At 36.2% G+C, this 22,107-nt stretch overlaps 1 protein-coding gene across 1 annotated transcript in view; it reads left to right on the forward strand.

Moving 5' to 3' along the window:
• The window catches only part of LAMA2 (laminin subunit alpha 2), a 615,841-nt gene that overhangs the window by 195,603 nt on the left and 398,131 nt on the right, over nt 1-22,107 (forward strand). Inside the window, 1 exon segment of the mRNA XM_030316311.1 lies at nt 68-310. Coding sequence (XP_030172171.1) covers nt 68-310 — 243 coding nt within the window.

Consider the following 22,107-nt stretch of genomic DNA (forward strand, 5'->3'; position numbering starts at 1 on the left):
TGCAAAACAAATGGTGAGAATACTTTGGAATTCAAAGTTACGTGTTTTTGTGGTCACTCTTCTCCAGGTGTTCCAGATTGCTTATGTGATTGTGAAAGCAGCTAATTCCCCGCGGCCTGGAAACTGGATTTTGGAACGCTCACTTGATGATGTCGAATACAAGCCTTGGCAGTATCATGCTGTGACAGACACGGAGTGTCTAACACTTTACAATATTTATCCCCGCACTGGACCGCCATCATATGCCAAAGACGATGAGGTCATCTGCACTTCATTTTATTCCAAGATACACCCCTTAGAAAATGGAGAGGTAAGATGAGAAAACTCACCATAAGTACATTTCAGAGGGCGAAGTAGGCCTGTCAGAAAGATGTGAACATATCAGTAATTAATGTCAGGGAGATTTTAAAATAGGATTTAGCAGAAGTACATTTAAATGAGTTATTAAATAAAAAGAGAAAACCCAAGGTGATTAGAATTTTAACTACCTTCGTCCAGTGTGTGTGTCCCAACCTCAATAAAGATCAGAGAAGAAGAAAGGGTTTAAGTTGGAAAGTCAGTGATTAATTTTACATATTAAGAGACTTTCTTTTGACAATGAAATTGCTCATAATTGGAGAAAGATTGAGACCCTCAGGGAAGCCTTAGATCTGTGTATATTATGGTCTCAAGAAGGGGACAAAAGAGGGGTGCCTGGGTGGCTCAGTGGTTTAAGCGTCTGACTTCGGTTCAGGTCATGATCTTGCGGTTTGTGAGTTCGAGCCCCGCATGGGGCTCTGTGCTGACAGCTCGGAGCCTGGAGCCTGGAGCCTGCTTCGGAAGATATGCATGTCCCTCCCTCTCTCCCTGCCCCTCCCCCATTCATGCTCTGTCTCTCTCTGTCTCAAAAATAAATAAACATTAAAAAAAAAAGAAGGGGACAAAAGACCTGAAATTTAGGAAGAAATATAGTTGATATGAAGGACCTAAATCAAAGGGAATTGTGTTGGTTTTTGCATGTTTTTCTGCTCTTGCCACATAGGGAGGGGTATGGTTGGGTTATTTGTGTGTTTTTGGTCAGGATTTGCTTATTTCATGCTTAATTCAAAAGTGTTAAGCTTCTTGTAGCATCTTTTATCCTTGGTTAAGATTTCACATTTATTCAAATCATGGCTTCACCTGTTACCATCTGTATCATCTTGAGTCAGTGACTTAAGTTCTCTGTGCTTCAGTTTCATCTTCCATGAATCGGTAAAAATACTAATAGCCCTTATGTCATATAATCATTAAGCAGATTAAAAGAATCATTATATTTAAAGTGTTAGAAAAGTGCTGACAGACCTGTATTAAGTGTTCTGTAAGCATGAACTGTTTTTACTCTTGCTGCTGTAATAATAATAACTATCATTAGTAGTAGTCATAGTATTGTAGTAGTTAATAGTAGCAGTCTCCTCTCAAATACCCAAACCTTGACTTAGTGATTCTCTTGCATTCTCTCATGGTATTTTCCTAATCTTTCTCTCTTTGGTATATGTGGCCGGGCTACTTTTGTCCTATCTGCTTACATGTATCTCAACTTATACTCATGTCTGATAGTCACCCCTCTCTAGTCCACACACCTGAAGGCAGTATCATTTTTTATAGTCACATTTTCACTGAATCCATATTCATATTCTATCAGGCCAGTCTCAGCCAGTTGAGGGTTATCTTTTGAAACACTTTTGGAGGAAGTTGTATTTTTGATATAAATTGGTCACACTCCCTTTTGGCACTATTATTCTATGAATGTATACAAAAGCCTCACTATATTTCAAATTCCATGTACGGAAATACCAGTTTCGGGGAAGAAAAATTCCAAATGGTGCTCTCAGCAGAGATCTCAATCTGCCAAATGACAAGGAGTCAAATGCAGTGAGTCAAACAGCTGTTCAACCTGCTTTGTGCCGAGGCATCCAATTCCTGGCCAGATTGGCCTGAGGATATAGGAGTAGGGAGTGTGTGCAGAGATAATGTATTTTGAGTTGAATTTTTATTATTTTTCTCCTGGATCTAGTGCTTACCCAGAACTCATAATTATGTATTTATATTTATACTATTATAGAGCTATTTTTGTACCTGGAAAAAATGGTCCAATTCGGAAATTGGTTGAACAATATAAAAAGTGTCTTGGTAGATACATAACCTATAAGTTTACATGCATATCTTCAAAGCATGCTGTCCCTGCATTCATGGTAGTTCTCCATTATTTCAACCATGTCAGCCTGCCAACAAGGAACAAACAGATATGTTGTTTCTTTGTTTGTTTAACTGGCTATATCGTTTTCACTCCTAGACACTAAAAACTAGTCTTTGATGGTGACTATTAGAAACAACTTACTCAACTTTCTCTGTGGCATTTAGGTCTATTTCTTTCTTATAAGAAAGCGGATGAGGCTAGGAAAAGAAAGTAATTTGAAATATTTGAAATACAATGGTACTATTTAAGAGGAAAAATTAAACTTGGACCTCTCCTAAGATATCTGCTTCATTTTAAATAGCTTACTCTGTGAAACATGTTACTTTTTGGAATAAACTGGTCCAGGGGTGTTAGGTGATATGTATTCTCCAAAACTTCCAAGTCAGTAGTAACAAAACTGAGTTGAGAATGAAGGTCCCCTGACCTCCCAGATTGATGTTTTTTTTTCCATCCTCTAGTAAAGAATTTTAAGTTGATTTTTCTTTTTTAAAGTTGGTAATTGATAAACTCAAGAGTTTAGAGGAGACAGAGATACAGGATCCAGTATAAGTAGAAAGAGTCCTAATTCTGGGGTATCACACTATAGAACAATATATAATATGAAGAATATAGAAGAATGTATTTCCCAGACCCATGACTGTGAAATAAATCTTAACTATCATTAACTTTTAGTTTTGAAATGATACTTTTTGTGTACCACCTGAAATATAATCAGTGCTTATGTTCAAAACTTCCCAGAGAATTGACATAATACTCAAATAAGAGAAACAAGTACACAAACCAGCAAATGCAAAAAAAAAAAAAAAGTATAAAGGCAACAATAGAAAGGTTTACAGAGACAAATTTCCCCAGCTGAGCCAAAGTAGCCGTCTCAGAAGATGACTTCTCAGAATACAGGGAAATCAAAAACAAGTCTTAGTATCTCAAAAGTTTTAAGGTCAATATGTAAATTCATCTCTAATATGGGCTATGGGTTAAGCTAGGCATATAACACAATTTACCTCCAATGCTGATGGATAGTTTTATTAGGTATAGAATTATAGATTTGCACGTTTTTTCTTTTGGAATATTTTGTTGTCTTCTGGTTTCCATTGTTTATGTAGAAAAGTTAGCTATTGAATAACTATCTATTGTCTATCTATTTTCTTTGATTTCCTTAAAGATGTTATCTTTGTTTTTGTTTTTCCATAGTTTTACTATGATTATCCAGACCTGTACTATGCAATGTAATAATCACTAGCTATATGTGTTTATTTAATTTAGATTTCATTAATGCAAATAAAATTATAATTCAGGTCCTCAGTTGCACAACCACATATCAAGTAGTCAGTAGCCACCTGTGACTAGCAGTTACCACTTTGAATTATAAAGAATAGAACATTTCAATCATTGTACAAAGTTCTGAGCAGTGCTGCTATAGATGATTCCTTTTATTTTCTGTACTAAGATTTATTTGGTTTGTATATTTGCAGAATTATGCCTTTCATCAGTTCAGGGAATAATTTAGCCTATTAACTCTCCAAATACTGCTCCTTCCCATTCTGTCTCCTCTATAAATATAATTAAAAATAATTTGGAACTTCTCACTATATACACCATGTATCTTACCCTCTTTTGTATATCATCCTTTTGGCCTTCTAGTCTTTATTTTAGATATTTTCTTCTGGCTTACTTCCAGTTCACTAATTCTTTAGCTATGTAAAATCTGCTATTGAAACTATTCATAGGATTCTTCATTTCATTAGTACGTTTTTTAGTTCTAGAATTTATCTTTGGTTTATTTTCAAATAGTTTAGTATCTAGTTTTATCCTGAAATTTTATATATTTATTTACATATTTAACAAAATTATATTTAATTTTTTAACATTCTATCTTTATCTCCTTGAACATAAAGTAGCAATTATTTAAGAGTTTTTATTTGATAATTCAAATATCTGGCCTCTGTGGATACATGTTATCTGTTTCATCTGCTGATTCTTTTTTATGATGTCTTATATCCTCAACAATTCTGATTATTTTTGCATAAAAAAGTTATATTTAAAAATGTATGCATAGAAACAGTTTGAGGCCTAAGATATTATCTTTACCTTGTGAGGATTTTCTGATGCTTCTGCCGGGCAATGGCAATATGGATCATCTTAATACAATTGTAGGAATTCAAATTTCTGGGTCTTAGATGACTCAAAGCTGTGTTGTAACACAGTCACAGTTGCATTAATTCTGGTTTACTTTAGGCTCCCTGTTTTTTTTTTTTTTTAGTCTAAACCAAAGTATGCGGGATTTACCATAGTCCTGTCCATACAAGTTTTATGTCTTCCCAGAACATTAAGGCTATCAGAGCACTGCTCAGTCTCTCAACCGTGTCTTCTGGACAGGGAAATACCCATCAGACAAAAGCTGTCACAAAATACTAATTGCCTCTTTAGACATATTTCTTCTCCTTAATATTGAGAAGGTTATTTTTCACCTTCTTGATAACTCTCAGATGGCTTTAAGTAAATGTTTTTACATTTTTCTCCAGTTGCTGTAGTTATCATTGGTAGTATTGACACTAATTATATCAACTACCACAAAAAGAAGCATAGTCTCATACACATGTTTAAAAATTATTTTGGAATCATTTTAAATGCATATACATGTAAGAAGAGTACAGAGAATCCCCATTTCTTCTTTACCTGGCTCTTACTAATGTTAATATCTTACAAAGCCACCATGCATTTAGTAAAATGCAAGAAATTAACATTGTCAAAAACTGGTCAAAACTAAGAAATTAACATTGATACATTATTTTGATACATTAATACAAGATTTCATTCATATTATCATCAGTGTTTGTTTTCTTTTGTTTTCTGGGATCCAGTTTGGGATACTACATTGCATTTAGTCATTGTGTCTTCTTAGTGTCCTCTGATTTATGAAAATTTCCTAGTCTTCCCTTGTTTTTCATGACCCTGATCACTTTTAAGAGCACTGGTCAAGTGTTTTGTGTCATATTACTAATTTTGCCTTCTCTAATGTTTTCTCATTATTAGACTGGGCTTCTGGATTTTGGGGAAGAGTACTAGGAGGTGAAACTGTTTTCTTACACATCATTTGTATTTCTTTTTATATGCACATCTCTCATCTATTTCCTCTTTTATTGGTTTATAAATCTTATTGTGCTTCTAGATAGATTTTTATTTTGGACAACAGTGTGTAAATATTCACTATGATTTGAAATATATATTTTTTGACTGAGCATTATGATCATTTTCTTCCAGCACTTCACAACAACCTTTAAATATAAAGTCAAGTCAAAGAATAGAAGAAATAATAATAAAGTATTTTTTAGGCCCATCCATGAATTCAGGTATTATAAAATAAACATGTCTCAATTTTAACCCACTAATTAAGCAATAGTGTTTGTATTATAGGTATAGAATATTCATAGAATTAGTCTTCTGTGATGAATATGAAATCAATTGAGTCTAAGGTTTATTACATTGTTACTTGTCTGGAGAATTTTGGGGACATGTGTCAAAATGTTTAGAACATTCTAGAATATTATACTTCAGGTGAAAAGTTCATCTGTTTAGACCTGAAAGATACCTTAGGTAAATTCCTCATTGATCTATTAAAATCCTTTAAAATATCCTTTAACATCATGGCCTCCAACTTCAGCTTCTTCTGTATCCAAATTTTAATACTGCCTTTGTCCATATCATTATTAGAAACCATTTGGCTTTTCCTTCTGTTCTTTTGAATTTTAGTAGCATCATCTCTGCTTATATACTTTACTTTCGTTTTTCAGCCACCCCAATCTTTTCCCTACATTCTCTGGCTTGGCCCCTTATCTGACATCCACCTCACATTTCCTGGAAGAGATCCACAAATATTGATCATGTGGATTCACCAATAGGATACTTTAAGCAGCACATCCAGTCTCCTAGATATCTAGATTCAGATACTTCCTAGGAAGAGATTAGTCCTGTTGTCCAGCATCCTGGGCTTGTACCCAGAGGAAGAAGAGTTCGCTCTGAGCTATGAGATGATCAAGTCTCAGGGTCCAGCAAAAGAGAAATAATGGAGCATAATGGTGGTATAATAATATGACCCAGTATGTTGTTATCCAAGCTGTAAACAGAAGGAAGCTTTGAACAAAGGGCTTCAAGGATTTCCATTCTAGAAAAATTGTGTATCATCAATGCCATGAAAGGGCTTAGCAGGCAACATGTCTTGCCTTGTTTTGAGAGAATGATACTGAGCTCTGTCCATAATAGGAGTTGTAGAGTGTGAAGCAACAGACCACAGGAGTCCTCCCTTACTTTTGAGGCCAAAGAGAAAAGCTTTGATGGGAACAGCTACATAGGCATAAACCCTTCCAGCATTGCTTCAGGGAGCCAACTCTATCAGCTCAAGTACTGCCTCTGTTGGGAGCAGTTGCCCCAAGATGCTATTGAGAACTTCTAGTAAGAACCACCCCTTAGAGATCACTGAAAATCATGCTTGTATCACTGGTTTCTCTCAAACTTGGTTTTATTTGGATATCATTGAGGGCATTTGAAAGAGCTATTTGTGGGTTCAGGGCTTATACTTCAGTAGATTTGGGAAGGGTTTAGGAAGTTCTGTGTATATTTAATTTTTTTTTTAATGTTTATTATTTTTGAGAGAGAGAGAGACAGAGACAGCAAGCAGGGGAGGGGCAGAGAGAGAGGGAGACACAGAATCGGAAGCAGGCTCCAGGCTCTGAGCTGCCAGCACAGAGCCTGATGCAGGGCTCTAACTCACAGACTGTGAGATCGTGACCTGAGCTGAATTCGGCTGCTTAACTGACTAAGCCACTCAGGCGCCCCATCTGTGTATATTTTAAACAAGTACTCCTGGTAATTTTGATGTCCCTCCTCCTAACTTATAGTTTAGATATTTTCAGCCTTCCCAAACCCTGGAGAAGAACTGATCATCAGTTATTTAAGGAAAGGGGATCAGTCAGTCATTCTAGCTACAATACTTCTAACTAAAGAGACTAATGTTTTTCTGTCAGGAAACATGATTAGCTTTGGTGGACTGAATCTCTGGGTGGGTTTGAGATGAATAAATAAAACTTGAGCTATAACTAGGTTATCATTGGCTGAAGAGATGGCTGAGAGAGAAGAATCACGTTAATACTATTGACAAATATGGGGCTGTATAGATGGCACTACTTTAGGGGTCCTAGAATTAAAATCATCATGAATGTTTTTCCCTTATATGAGATTCTCCCCTTTCTCTGGCTGGGATTATTCCTATTAATTTCTTTGGATTGTCACTAGACTGCTAACTAAATATGCATGGTTACCATAGCAATTTTGCTTCAATTTCCTCATACAGAGGAAAAGATATTTACATATGATTTCCTTTCCTTACCACTCTTCTGGACCGCAACTCAAATGGAACTTAGATTCACTTTGATTCTGCTTTTGAAACATGGCAGGCTTGTATAAAAATCCCTGGAGAAACTACCATTAATTCTTGAAGACACTTTTTTTTCCTGTAAACTGTAAGTAGAGCTTTGATATAATTTTGATTTCCTATGTGACAGAATTTTATATACACAGAATATTTTTCTCTTCCTCTTTTCATCACCTGACATTATGGTGATTTTTAGAACTGCGAATACTGGAGAATGAAGAAACAAACCCAACACTTTATTTAAAAATGTTTCTGAAGTCTTTCTTTGATGTAATATTGTTGAGGGTACAGCATGACTGCACGTGTGAATTTGCGTAGAAATGAGGAACTAGCCTTTTACAATTACCTTGGAGTTGTTCCTTGATGGAAAAGAAGCCGGGTATCACTAATTTGTACCAAGTATGAATAGAGATTTAAGGAAATAATTAGTTAGGGTTTCAGATCCTAAAGGAGGGTTAGAGACCTCCTTTCTCTAAAAATAATTTTTGCAGGAGCGCCTGGGTGGCTCAGTTGGTTGAGTGTCCAACTTCGGCTCAGGTCACGATCTCACGGTCCTTGAGGTTGAGCCCCACGTCGGGCTGTGTGCTGTCAGCTCAGAGCCTGGAGCCTGCTTCCGATTCTCCCCCTCTCTCTCTGCCCCTCCCCCACTCATGCTCTGTCTCTCTCTGTCTCAAAAATAAATAAACATTAAAAAAATTTTTTAAATAATTTTTGCATTGACAACATAGTGCCAGTTAATACCTTGAACAACAACATGAAAGTACCTCATCACGATAAGCATTACCTGGCATCCTCCAAAACAGCAAGTTTGAACTCAGTTGGAATACACAGAGCATTTGAACTATTTTGGAATTGCACACATAAAAAAACATCCATAAGTCATCTAAGAAGCAGACCTTTGTAATGAAGATAACATTAAGAAGATTGTGTTCCTCCTCTCTTTTGATCAGTTTATAGATTCTTCCTAACAATATTGTCCTCAGAAAGTGTCACTAAATCCTTGTCAAATTAATACATTAGTATTGAAAAATCATGAAGACCACAGAAAGCAGATGAGAATGGCCTCTTGAGATGATAGCTTCCAAAGCTTAAGACCTGGTTATCTCAGTGTTGTGGACTAGGATCTATCAGGATCTACTAAAATCAAATAGAAACACAAGCTTCTGTTAAGCTAGGTAATGAAATGCAGGGTTGTAGTAGAAGGCACAAAAGCACAACCTGCTGTCTTTTAGGATGTGCCCTAGATTTGGCTTTTAGATGTAGCTTTGCCATTGATTGACCATGGGGCTTGGATGGACAAGTAAACTATCCAACTATGTCCCGGCCAGTTCACCTGACTATAATGAAGATCACAGTAGGTCATTTATGGTACTCCCTCCTTAACTATATGATATGATCACAAATTCTCTAGGCCAATAGCTATCATTGGCTTAAACTCACCCCTAGTTGTGGTGTGACTGAACTGGCTTAGTCTGTGTTGAGACTGGGATGCATGAAAGTGCGCCTGCTGTGTACATTCAACACTAGGGGAGGCAGGAGTGACTGAACAGGATTGAAAGAATAAGCAAAGCAAAACACCATGAACTTCCTAACGTCTCAAGGAACAGAAGGAATAGATGAAGGTCTCAAGTGCTGATATGGGTGAGTCCAGGGCTTGGAAGACTCTAATAATGATAGCTAACATTTATCACACACTTGTTTTATGGCAGGAGCTACAAGTAGGTTTTACAAGTAGAGACTCAGATGTACTAATACTTGTCTTTTTATAGTTGAGGGAAATGTGGTATAGAGAGGTCAAATAACTTACCCAGAGTTCCAAGCTAGTAACTTCCAAAGCTATGATTTGAATCCAGTGTGTCCTCTGTGCACCAGAAGGCACACGAACAAGTTTTCTTCTGTGTCTTGGGTTTTCTTGGAAAATGTGCTGGGCACTGAAGGTCCAAGAGGCCTCATCTCCTAGCAGACCCTGTTTCTCTCTGCATGAACTTGCACAGACCTGGGATCAGGCTGCTGCCTATTTTTTAGCTTACAGGTATTTTAATGTTCTATATTATGAAAAATTTCTTTACCCTCCTTTTTTAGTTTCTGATAGGTAACTAAACATATAGAGTGTCAAAAAATTATTTTAAAAGGGGGTGCCTGGGTGTCTCAGTCAATTGAGCATCCGACTCTTGGTTTCAGCTCAGGTCATGATCCCCCAGTCATGGGTTAGAGCCCTGCTTTGAGGTCCACGCTGAACGTGGAAACTGCTTAAAGATTCTCTCTCTCCTTCTGCCCCTCACCCCCACTTGCACAGTCTCTCTCTTCAATGAAAAAAATAGAGGGTAGCATTTATAAAAGTTTTTCATTCTTATTTTCGTAAACTTTTTATTTATCTTGCTTATTTTTGTTTCCGTTTTTAATGATTTTCTTATTTGTAGTTTTAAGAGTTTTATCTTGGTATATTTACATTTATCATATATTGTCTTTCCTTTTTAAACTTTATTCCAGTAAATGATTTAAATTTCTTTTATATTGTCACACACACACACACACACACACACACACACACACACACACACTGGTAATTTTTGTTCTTAGAATTTGATGGTTTCGATTGTATTATATACTTGTCAGAATATTTTCTTTAATCTGGCTTTTACATCTCAAAGAACTTTTTCTTATAATTTCATCAACTTGGTTATAGCCTATATTTTAGAGTATTTTACATTATCTTTGATCATTTTGTTTTAAGCTGATTTTGTACTTGTATTATTTAAATGCTATTCTGTATATCTTGTGTTTAGCTGTTTTGATTCATTATAATCATGGCCAACAGGAAATGCCAGTCATACAAACCACAGTAAGAGTAACCACACGAAGAGGGATCTTGTATCTTTTATCCTCCAGTTTAGATCATCAATATCCCTTTTAGCTGTTCTGGAAAGAGTTCCTCTAGAACTTATAGTTTGCCTTCAAAGCTGAATATCAAAAAACTAATAGTAACACAGAGGATCCATTGACCAACAGATCTTCTCAAGATGATAATATCAATTTATATACACAACTGTGAAAATACTTTTTAAGGTTTTTTTTTAACTCTCCAGACTCTCAAGACGAGTTACTCTAAAATTTCACTGTACAAAATGGTTAAATAGTGAATGAGTATTTTAAACACATAAGGAAGATGGTACAGGTTTTAGTAAGAGAAGAATCCTCGGAACACATACCTGGTTTGATTTTAAGAAGAATCACATTTCAGGAGATGCAATAGAAACTATATTAAGAGGGTTTTAGAAACAATTAATTGTAATTTGCATCCATTATGGCATTAGGTCTTCCATGTATCTTGCATCCAGACATGGTTATAGAATGAGTGTTCTAGTCTGTGGGTGTCCCAGAGACTAAGCCATATTAAAAAGGTCAATGACAAACAGGATAACATAAGGTTTCTCACTAGAGCATCTTAGGGACATAATTCATTGATTCTATATGGGTGTCTTAGTCAGTTTGGGCTGCTATAACAAAAATATCATAGATCGGTTGCTTAAACAGCAAATGTTTCTCGTAGGTCTGGGGATAAGAAGTTCAAGATCAAAGTGCCAGGGTGGTTGGGTCTGGCTGAGGATTCATTTCTGATTTCCTCACATGGTAGAGAAGGCAGAGAAAGAAGCTTTTGTGTCTCTTCTTATAAGGGCACTATTCCCATTATGAGAGCTACACCCCATGACCTAATTACCCTCCAAGGGCCCCATCTCCAAATGCCATCACACTAGGATTAAAGTTCTAACATCGAATTTGGGTCGGACACAAATATAGAGTCCACAACAGTGGGTTATCTCCTAAACAACAGAACTCCTATTGTATGAGTGTACTTAGAAATCCAAAAATTTTCAAGCAACATATAGTTGTTTAAGTTTTTTATCACATGCTTTAAAGGCTCATCAAAAGACCTCTGAATATAGGAAAATTTTACTTCTTTTTCTTTTTCCATGAGAAAGAATACAATGCTATGTTAGACAGGCTTGAGACCCATCATAATAACATAATTACTTTTTAAAATAAAATTCTCAAATACCCTAATCACAGTAATCCTTTCCTGAAGCCTTTAAAATTGGCTCTTAATATCAATAATAAAATTATATTTTTTGAAAATAGTTACCCATCTCATCCACATTATAAAAGAAGTAATAGAAAACAGGGTTTTAAATGACTTCGAAGAGATTCATTTCTCCAAAGGATAATTACATCAAATATTACATTTGGCAGGGATACAGTAATTCCCCATCTTATAGTTTAATTGTATTAAAAATATTAAGTAAAGGACCAGGTGAATGATTTTTTTTTTTGGCTTATCAAAACTTTTAAAATTTGTGTTTCTCTTTTATTTTGGCTCATGCTAATTCTTTAAAATTGTCACTTGTATTATCAATTAGGTAAAATCCTATCTGGGCTGAATTGACATTGTCTATCTCATTGTTAGAAAAGAGAGCCTCCTATACCCCTAAATTTACTAATCTCTTAGTCTTTTGGACATTTCTTTAAAACTTTGTCTGTTTTAATCTGAGTAAATTTCAGGCTTTATTTTTTAGACAAGTGTCTTTTTTTGTTTGAAGAACATTATTTTCACATACTCCACTTTTGGTCAGTGCTAAAATCACTATTATGTAAGGAAATTTGCAAAGGATGGAATAAGATTTAATATTACATAGAATTTTTAACTTATGTATCCAATAATTCTTTTCTTCCACACAAATATTATAGAGACATAAGTGCATAAGTATTTACTTATGCTAACACATTATAGAAGAATCTCAGAAAAGCTGGGTAAATGAAGTTCTACTTGTTGTATTAATTGCAACTTGTCATAGAAAATGCCCATGTTAAAGTTCTCTGAACTGAGAATTATAAATTGTTGTCAGTTATTTGTGTCTCAGTTCTAAAGCATATTGAGATTATAGAGTTATGAAGTAGGAATAATATTTTTTTGTGTGCAGAAAGAGGAAAAATAATTATAAGAAGCATTTGAGACCATTGAAACTCATCTTGTGGCTTTTATTTTATATTTTTTTCTTTTTTTTTAATGTTTATTGTTGAGAGAGAGAGAAAAAAAAACATGAGTGGGGGAGAGGCAGAAAGAGAGGGGGAGACACAATCTGAAGTAGCCTCTGGGCTCTGAGCAGTCAGCACAGAGCCTGATGTGGGGCTCAAACCCACGAACTGGTGAGATCATGACCTGAGCCGAAGTCGGATGCTTTAACAGATTGAGCCACCTGGGTGCCCCATTATCTTGTGGCTTTTAAAATCAAGAGTGAAGTCCTGAGCAAATATTCCATAATGGAATAGCAGGTCATTCTAGACTTGATGATGTCTTATTATTTTTTTCACATTACCAAAATGGGGACTAAGCCTTTCAGTTAAAATGTTAACTCCATGGAAAGGAAGATGATTAGTGGGTTTACTATTGTTATCGTTATCCACAGTGTTGGCAGTAATATTTTTTTAAGTTTATTTGAGAGACAGTGTGCAAGTGGGGGAGGGAGGAGGGAGAGAGAGAGAGAGAGAGAGAGAGAGAGAGAGAGAGAGAGAATGAATCCCAAGTAGGTTCCACACTGTCAGTGCAGAGCCTGATGCAGGGCTCAAACTCACAAACTGAGATCATGACCTGAGCCAAAGTTGGACACTTAACCAACTGAGCCACCCGGGTGCCCTGGCAGTAATAATTTTGCATATGGTACTTCATTGATTATAAAGCACTTGTCATGCATTGTGCCAAAGCCTTGAGGACACCTGAAACCAAAAGATTTTTTTCTCCTTTTACAGATGGAAGTTAAATGTTTGTGGTAACATAGTGGTAAATGTTCAACACCAATCTCTAGTCTAGGTCCAGTTCAGATCTTCTGATGGTAAACCTCATAATTGTTTCACTTCATAAACTGAACGCTTAGGTCCAATAAGCCATCTTCTAACTATGTATTTGCCATTGGTCACAAGGGCTGTGTGACACTGTGTGGATAATTAAGTGACACCTACCTTCTTTATTGGGAAGAACCTGAGGGTGTGTCAGAAAACCAGTCTCACGTGGGAAAGATAATGTATTATTATCTTTATTGCAGAAGTATACTTGAGAGTACAACAAAAGATCTTGAAGCTAATAGGATAAGCTTCTGATCCTTAGGGAAACTATTTCCACACTAGAGCCATCATCAAAAGTCCTTGAGACAAGTAACCTAGGAGTGGAATGGTTATGATTACACTTTACAAGCAAACTTAAAAAGATATCAGGAGCTGCTTTACCAGGTCCCCTGCTGTGAAGTGAAAACTGGAGAAAAATCTACTACAAAGCGTGCTAGCCCGAGGATGTATACCATTTTGCACCGTGGCAGGCTGACTGTGCCCAAATATGTATTTTCATTGGAAATATGTAAATGAATAACTTTGCTGAATTCTGCTACCTGGCAATCACGTAAGACATACAATTTAAATTCTAATCGTGGGTAGCAAAAGTCCTAGGATACTCATTTTGCAAAGGAGAATGGCAACCTTGGCGAGATTACACGTTAGAAAATTATATTCCCCTTGTGTAAATTTGCTCTTCAGCTTCATTCAGTAAGAATTATTTATTTTCTTATTCAAAAGATAAGTGCCTTTTAAAACCAAGCCTACAATTAGGTTGAGCCATATGGAATTGCCAATATTTGACTATTTCTAGTCAATAAATATGCAGTTTCATATGTTTGAACTAATATATGCCAAAGCATGCCTAGAAATATTTGCAGAAACTTAAATTGTCCTCAGCATAACCTCACCTGTACACATTATTGTAGCACAAGTATTAAAGGTAAATCAAGTCTTCTCACCAAAACTCTAGTTTAGAAGTATAATAATTTATAGTAGTTATTTTGTGAAGGTTTTCCCTTACTTGGTTAGTAATATGGATAATATTAAGCTAAAAATGAGTCATACTACATTTGTTTGTTAATTTTTTTGTGGAGGGGAGGGTAACAAATAGCATTTTCATATGAATAATCAGGCATTACTTAGGAGCCATGGGTGTTGGTTGAGGGTATGTTGGTTACAAGTAATAAGTGGGGGAATGTGTTGTTTTGGCTCATAGAATATAAAGCATGTACGCATACAATTGTTTCTACACAAAGACATTTCAGTACCTTTATTTGTGCAGCATAACCCCATGGGCAGATAGATCTTAGTTGTATCAGGAGTGGTGGCAGTCACCTTCTTATAGGCGTTTCAAATATGTTGAAACCCGGCCTCCAATTTATAGCAGTTATCCATTCTTTTCTTCAGGACGAACTACCTTATTGCAAGACCCTTGGTGAAAGTTTTTGAAAATTATGTTAAGGGGCAAAAACGTTTTATTATTTTTTGAAGAGAAAGGTCACAGTAATGATTTAATTTTGCTTTCTTTTCTTTGCATTTGTTCTTTTTCAGTGGATAAAAAACATCTTATTCTTCCTTCTTATAATTTGTTATGTTGCATCCATTTATCTTATAGCCAGATAAACCTTGGTGTTGAATTAGGTGTGATACAGCAGCTCACACATTAATCACTGCTAAGCAGATGCCTTACTGAAAAGATAGGACATCAAAACTATGGCTGGGATACAGTTTCAGTTCAACTACCAAATGATTTGCTATTACAAATACATTTTGTGACTTTACATAGCCAATAAGTAGTTCTCAGCTGTTTCTTTTGTTGTTGTTTTTTCCCATTAACAAGTACTGAGCACTACCTATGTAGAAACTCTATCTTTGGTGCAGTGGACAACAGGCATTATATTTGGAGGGTTAAGATAGATTAAAGAAGTCAGGGAAACATCTGGAAGTCTTGTACAACGTTGTAAAGGTATGCCTAGTACAGAAAAGCCTTGGCTACTGGGGGTGGAATTGGGGAGGGGAGGTGAGATAGGGACAGAGAGAGATGGAGAGAGACTGAGAGAGGGAGAGAAAGAAAATGGCAGGGACCTGGCTAAGGAACGGCACGGTTGCCACCCAGCAAATCTGGAAGGAAGTGATGGGAAATTCATTGTGTTCATAGCACTCGCTTGACTCACCATGATTATTTCAGCTACTGAATATCTGAATAAGTTAAGTAGAGAGGCTGTCTGTACTGAGCTATCAAACAGTTTAAGGATGAAAATAAAAATTGATTTTAAACTTACACTTAGGAAAAGACCCAAACACCTGCCTTGCAGAAACATGTCACAGCAACAGCTTTTAGGGGAGCAGAACTCCTTTCCTGTAGAATAATTATGGCTAAGTGCTTGTTAAAATAATAACTAAATAAGGCTGTTTACCAGCATAAGGAGCAAAAGCAGTTGGGGTTTGGTGTTTTGTTTTTTTTGTTTTGTTTTGTTTTGCTTTTGTTGTTGTTGTTGTTTTGTTTTGCTTTTGTTTGTAAGATGTTTCCTGTTTGAAAATTCTTTTCCAGTAAGGTTCATGTAATGTGAGCTTCACTCTTTAGCGTGAGGGACCACTTACTGGAGTTGAAATGTTTAGTCACTCATTTTTCCCCAGTGTTTTCATTAGTCTTTCCATTGAGAGGTAGATTTGTGATAATTCCTCAAGACAGGCCTGGGGTGATGTTTGCCTCTATGCTGCTGGCCCAGATGGAGCAATCTAGCTGGTAGAATGTTCCATGCAAAAGAAAGCACACACATTTTCCTTGGCGATGGCTGGATGAAAGCATCAGAGAATTGATAGAAGGGATAGATAGAAGGAAAGATAGAAAGGGTAGAGCTATAGAAAGAACAGCCCAAAGCAACGTAACCCATTTTGTCAGCATTTACATTGTGTTGTCTGGGTGCCATGACAGAGTCTCAACTAGTTAATTCTATTATGTATCTGATGCTTGCTAACAAGGCTAACCTACTGATACGGATGATGTTAAAAATAGGCAACAAAGAAAAGCACCTCTCAGTGACCACAGAGTGTCTAAACTTGGACAGTGGATGGCAAATGATGTTCTTAGGAACCCAAATCATTAGGACGGTAGCAAAATGAGGGCAAATGGTGTCCTGGGCAACATAATGTGTGTAAACTCATCTTCTCACCCACAGAGCCACTCTGCTGAAATTTGCCAAGGCTCACTAGTGTCTTCCAGGCACCCCGGGGAGGGGACCCCTGGATAGCAATCACCCTCAGCCCTGCCCTGGTTAAGGCCCTATATTAGCACTGAGAGGAGAGATGGTTCAGGGCATTTTATCCCCAACTCTGGGAAAAATAGCACAGTTGGTGCCTGACTTTCATTTCTGAAAATGGCACAGGTAATTTTTCAGCCCAATGAAATTTTTATTAAAAGAGGAAACAAAGGTAGAATGTGGAGAGGAGCTGATGCCAGTGCCTCTGATGATACTAACATTTCTTTTACAATAATAAAAGAAACAGCATCACCCGGCACTTAAGGCTCCAAAATTGGAAGCATATCAAATAACGACAAATAAGATATTCATATATATATATATATATATATATATATATATATGTGTGTGTGTGTGTGTGTGTGTGTGTGTGTAAGGGGAGAGGCTATAAAGCATAAGGTAAATGCAAATCAAGGTTGAAAAAATATAAAATAATCAGGTCAAGAGCAATCAGTAAAATCTACGCCAAACTAAATAATACTTTGATATTCTGTTCTGGGACAAGGATTTGGGGTTATTTTGAAAAATAACGTCACTACGACTCTGTCCAGAACTCACAGCTGCAGCAACAGAAGTAAACAAGTCACTGCATTGGAAGACTGCAAGGTTCAAGAACAACCAAAGGCGCAAAACTCAATGGCATTCTTGTTGGTTCCCAGTGACATGATTACAGCTCATGCAATTCCCTAAAGGAAAACTACAAAGGGAAGTTTCTAGAGAGAGGAAGACAAATACCATTTGCTTGTTTGTTTTTAACTGGGATAACAAGAACAAAGATTAGGTAAAAGAGGTTTTCTGTATTTGCTTTTAAAAAAGTATTTCTATAGAAATATACAGTCATTTAACATAAAATCTTTCCCACTGCATTTTCATAGATCACTGTGTGGCTGAAAGATGCTACTGTTTACTAGGCATTGAAAAAAGGCTATTGGGTTCATTGAGGGAGGGGCCATGACTTTCTTTTTATTGCAGTTCCCTACACCTCAGCTTCCATCACATAAACATATGTGTAAGATCTTCCACACCAACGGTCAGAATGGATCATTCTTGCCTGCGAGTAGAAAGTGGGACTTACATTACCTAGTTTGATTATCCTGATGAATTAACCAGCTAGCTTTGTGACAGGTGTAGGTATTTTCATGTATCATTTGGTTATGCGCTGAAGCTACACCAAACTCCCAGGAAAAATCAAAGACAAAAAAACAATCAATGACTTTGGATTCAAATTTAAATGTCCACATATTTGTCCATCAACAGACAAAAAACATGTGTACCACAGTAATTTTGATGTTGTCTGTCTCATCGTTTGTAGTACCTAAGAGGTCCATACTTCTTCAGTTCAAAAATGACACATAAGTAAAATGCTACAGGGCCACAGAATATTATCTTGAAGACTGTGCGTTAATTGTTCACATCAGGAAACAATTTTGCAACCCTATTCCATCATTTAAGGGAGTGCATTCTTAAAATCAGAGAAATAACCAGTGTCCTGTAACAACGCACAAAACCAAATCGGCGTCTCCACTTTGATTTCTCTTTTGAAATTAATTTCCAGTTTGATTTTCTTTTGCCTCTGGTGTCCTAGATGATCATTTTGTAGCATCTGGATAATTTTATGTTAACATCTGGAATTGAGATTTTTTTTTATTTGTCTGATGCACATAGAATACTTCTGTAAGAAATGTATTTTCCCCAGCTGCTGTTTATTCATTTCAAAGAGACATGGTTAAGTGAGTGTAACAGCCTCTAAAATTCCTGAGGAAACACAAAGCATGTTTAATACAAAGTCCTGCCAGTCTATTTTCTCTCCTACCAGCTTTTCCCATGGCAGAAGTGGTTGAGATCTGCACAGAAAGAAGAGTTTTAAATGGTAACAGGTGGTGTCGTTGAGCGCATGGGCCTTTGAAATCAGGCCTGGTTTGGAATCTCACTCTCTCAGGCAATCTCTGTGTAACCTTGGGCAAAATCTAGTTTCCTTTTCTCAAGATGGAGAAGTAAAATTACATGTCTTCCAACATAGGTCATATGTAATGAGACAATTTATATAAAATATCTGGCTTAAGGTAGGGACTCAATAAATGGCGACTGTTGTTATCATTTATTTCTATGTGTTACAGAATGAAATGTAGAATTGCTTCTTTTCCTGACTTCCTAGGGCTTTTATTATGTGCGTAACTGGCAGTTTGGCGATTTGTACAAGGTTTTTCAGAGCTGCAACTGAATCCTGTCTTTTAAAAACTTGCTTTGTGAGTGGAAGGAGACGAAGGAGTCAAGCTGGCTAAAGACATTGTAGAGGAAGCCAGAGAATGCTTCCTTTCTGAGCTTCTGTAGCAAAGGTTATGAAGCGTGTGTGCAAAGTAACTTGATGGTGTAAGCAATCCTTCGGAATTCACAAACTAAAATAAAATCTAAGCTCTAGCTATTGTGGTGGCAGGTATAAAAGAGTTCATTACCATCAGTGAAGTGTCCTTCCAAATGTTTTGAAACTCTGCTTGGAGATTGCTATTGTTATCTTGATGACCTATTAACTAGTCTTGACTCTACATGACTTGTTTTTATCCCTTCTTCTCCCCAATTATTCACTTTCAAAGGTAAAATTTGTAATATTTAGTTAGTCAAAGCAATGTACTGAAGGTTCTGAGTACAGCTGTGAACAGTTTCAAAATCTCTTAGGTGTGGTTGGGATATGTTTAGAACCAGTGCAATTAATGTAAAGGATTTTTCATTTACTTAGTTGTACAACTTTTAATATCTTTGTTAAAAAATTAGGCTCATTTTACAGAGTAAAAGGCATTTTTCAAGGGAACACGAGTTAACAGTTACAGAGAAATCATCTTAATAACATAGATTTCACATATTGAATCTGAAAATTCAATAATTTTCTTAAAGTATATACTTTCTTAAGTACATACTTTCCTGTGTTCTTATGCTACCTTTAAGAAATTGAGGGTTTGCAGATTGTCTAATTTTTCATTCTTTCCCCAATACTTAGCAGGGTTTGTTCTCAGTAGTTCTAGATGATGCTAGATGAGTGAATGAATGAAGAGATGATAAAACAAATGAATTTATTGCCATTATTTAGTAAAGAGATGCCCCCTTTTATACCTCCACTTATTCCCAAGGTAAGTATCCAGGTCGCATACAGAACAAAACATTTTAAATTGACAAAAATGAAAATTTAACTGAACAACAGCAAAAAAAAAAAAAAAAATTAAAGAGAAACGCATATTTTACTGCTCATCTGGAATGAGTTATTGCAGTTGAACTCAATTTGGAATTTTAAGATAATTAGGGCAAAAAAAGGAAAATGTCAAATTATGTAGTTTCCTTGTCTAACAAAAGAAGAGCATCCAAATTTGCAAGACAAACATTTTCTTGGCAACGCATTCTCAGAGAAAATTTTAACGTAGTCCTTATGTAAAGACTTCAGATAGCAAAAAGTACAAGATTTTCAAGCATAACTAGTACCGAGGATAATATACTTATTTATTTCTACCACATAAGAAAAATAAGTATATAAACTTAAAATTTTCACTCAATAATGATATATGAGTCTCTGAGGAAGTAAGATAATATGACTTAATTCCAGAATTTTTTGATAGTATATCTCAGCCCAGGAAGGAGCCTGGAGGATGAATGAGTAGTTTGTGCATCTGGATGTCCCCCTCAGATGCCAAATCTGCAGGATTGAATTAGTGACAGGGACTTAAATATCAATATTCCTTGTTGCTAGGTAGTCTTCTGGGTGATTAACATACAGAGTAAAGGTCTAACCAGATGAAGAGCTAGCTCACCACCAGGTAGAAGTGCATTGTCAGGTGTCCTGTGATTGGAACCAATATATTTCCCCCAACATACATTGTGAGTAATAATAGATAACATTTATTGATCACTTGACACCTGCCAGATACCATTCTAAGTGCTTTGATTCTCTTAACCCATGAAACTTTCATAATAAAAACATGTAGAGACATGATCAGTGTTCTTGTTTTATGAATGAGGAAACTGATGGAAAATATTACTTTGCCCAGGATTATATGGTAATAAATGGCAGAGCCAAAATTTTAATCCAGGCTGATGCTACAGTCTGAGTGCTTAGTCATAGTCAGGAACCTTCTTTCAACTTGCCTGTAAATGTGTATCAGCATGTGGGTTCTACCCAATGGATGCTTTAGACTGTTTGATGTAATACAGAAAGACATGAATATTAATAACAGGAAGAGTAAAATCTGCTTGCCTTAACCATGAAAGATCATCAGTGTGACTTCCGGCCAAGTATCTGATTATGAAGAGAATTGCATTGTGAATAGCAGGCTAAGGTGAAGACACTAATGCAAACTCCGAAGTAGCTGAATGAATGGATTAACCTTTGCATGTAGCATAAGATTAGAAAACAGGGCTCATCTATGGAAGTGGTCTTCGGGAGATTGTTTGATTTGAAGTAAAATCAGGGTTTAATTCCAAATTCTACCTCTCATATTCTCTGTAACTTCCTAGCTTCTATTTTCTGAGACCTTCAATGTGCCTTCTTGGAAGCTCAATTTTTTAACCTGTAAATTGGTTTAAAATTCTTGCTCTCTCTATCCCCCACCCCCAGCTTTGTCGTGATGCCAAACGAAATCCTGTAAATGCATACCCTTGTGGATTCTAAAGCAATCTGCAGATGCCCAGTATTCACACATACTTGCTGTGGGTGAAAGGCATGCATCCAATTAATGTACAAGCTGTATCATGTTATTTTAGTTCAATTAAAAAGACAAGTAGCTTATCTATAGGCCAATTTCATGGCATTTTAAGCTAGAATTTTATCTGTTATAAATCTGTTCCTAACTACCCTGATTCAGTCTTTGAGGAAACTTTAATAGACTGGAATATATTCAAGAGTATATAGGGTCAGAATCTCTCTAAGAATCAAAAGCTAATGAGAAACCTTTGAAAACCATGAGAAGTGCCTTATGTTTTTAACCACTTACCTCAAGAACGGAAGTAAAGCCAAGACCAGTGGTAGTGCTGACGGGTCATTGCTCTTTATGGGTAAATGCATAAGAGTGAGTGACCCAGTCTGAAGTTTCTTAAGGGAACAAAAACTCCTATAGAATACTTGAAGTTTTGTTTTAATATTTTAAAATGCCAAATAAAAACAAATGGAATAAAATTATATAAAGTAGTTACATGAGGAGAACTGCACTGTGATCCATAGGCCAAGCCTCTTTCTCCTTCTGTTCTTTCCACTGCTGACAACCATTAATGGTTTAGTAGGTATCTTTTCTTCTAGATATCATTTTTAATGCAGGTATGAAAATGTGTATAAAAGTATATTATGT

Source organism: Lynx canadensis, chromosome B2, assembly GCF_007474595.2.
Source record: "Lynx canadensis isolate LIC74 chromosome B2, mLynCan4.pri.v2, whole genome shotgun sequence".
Classification (NCBI taxonomy): Eukaryota; Metazoa; Chordata; class Mammalia; order Carnivora; family Felidae; genus Lynx; species Lynx canadensis.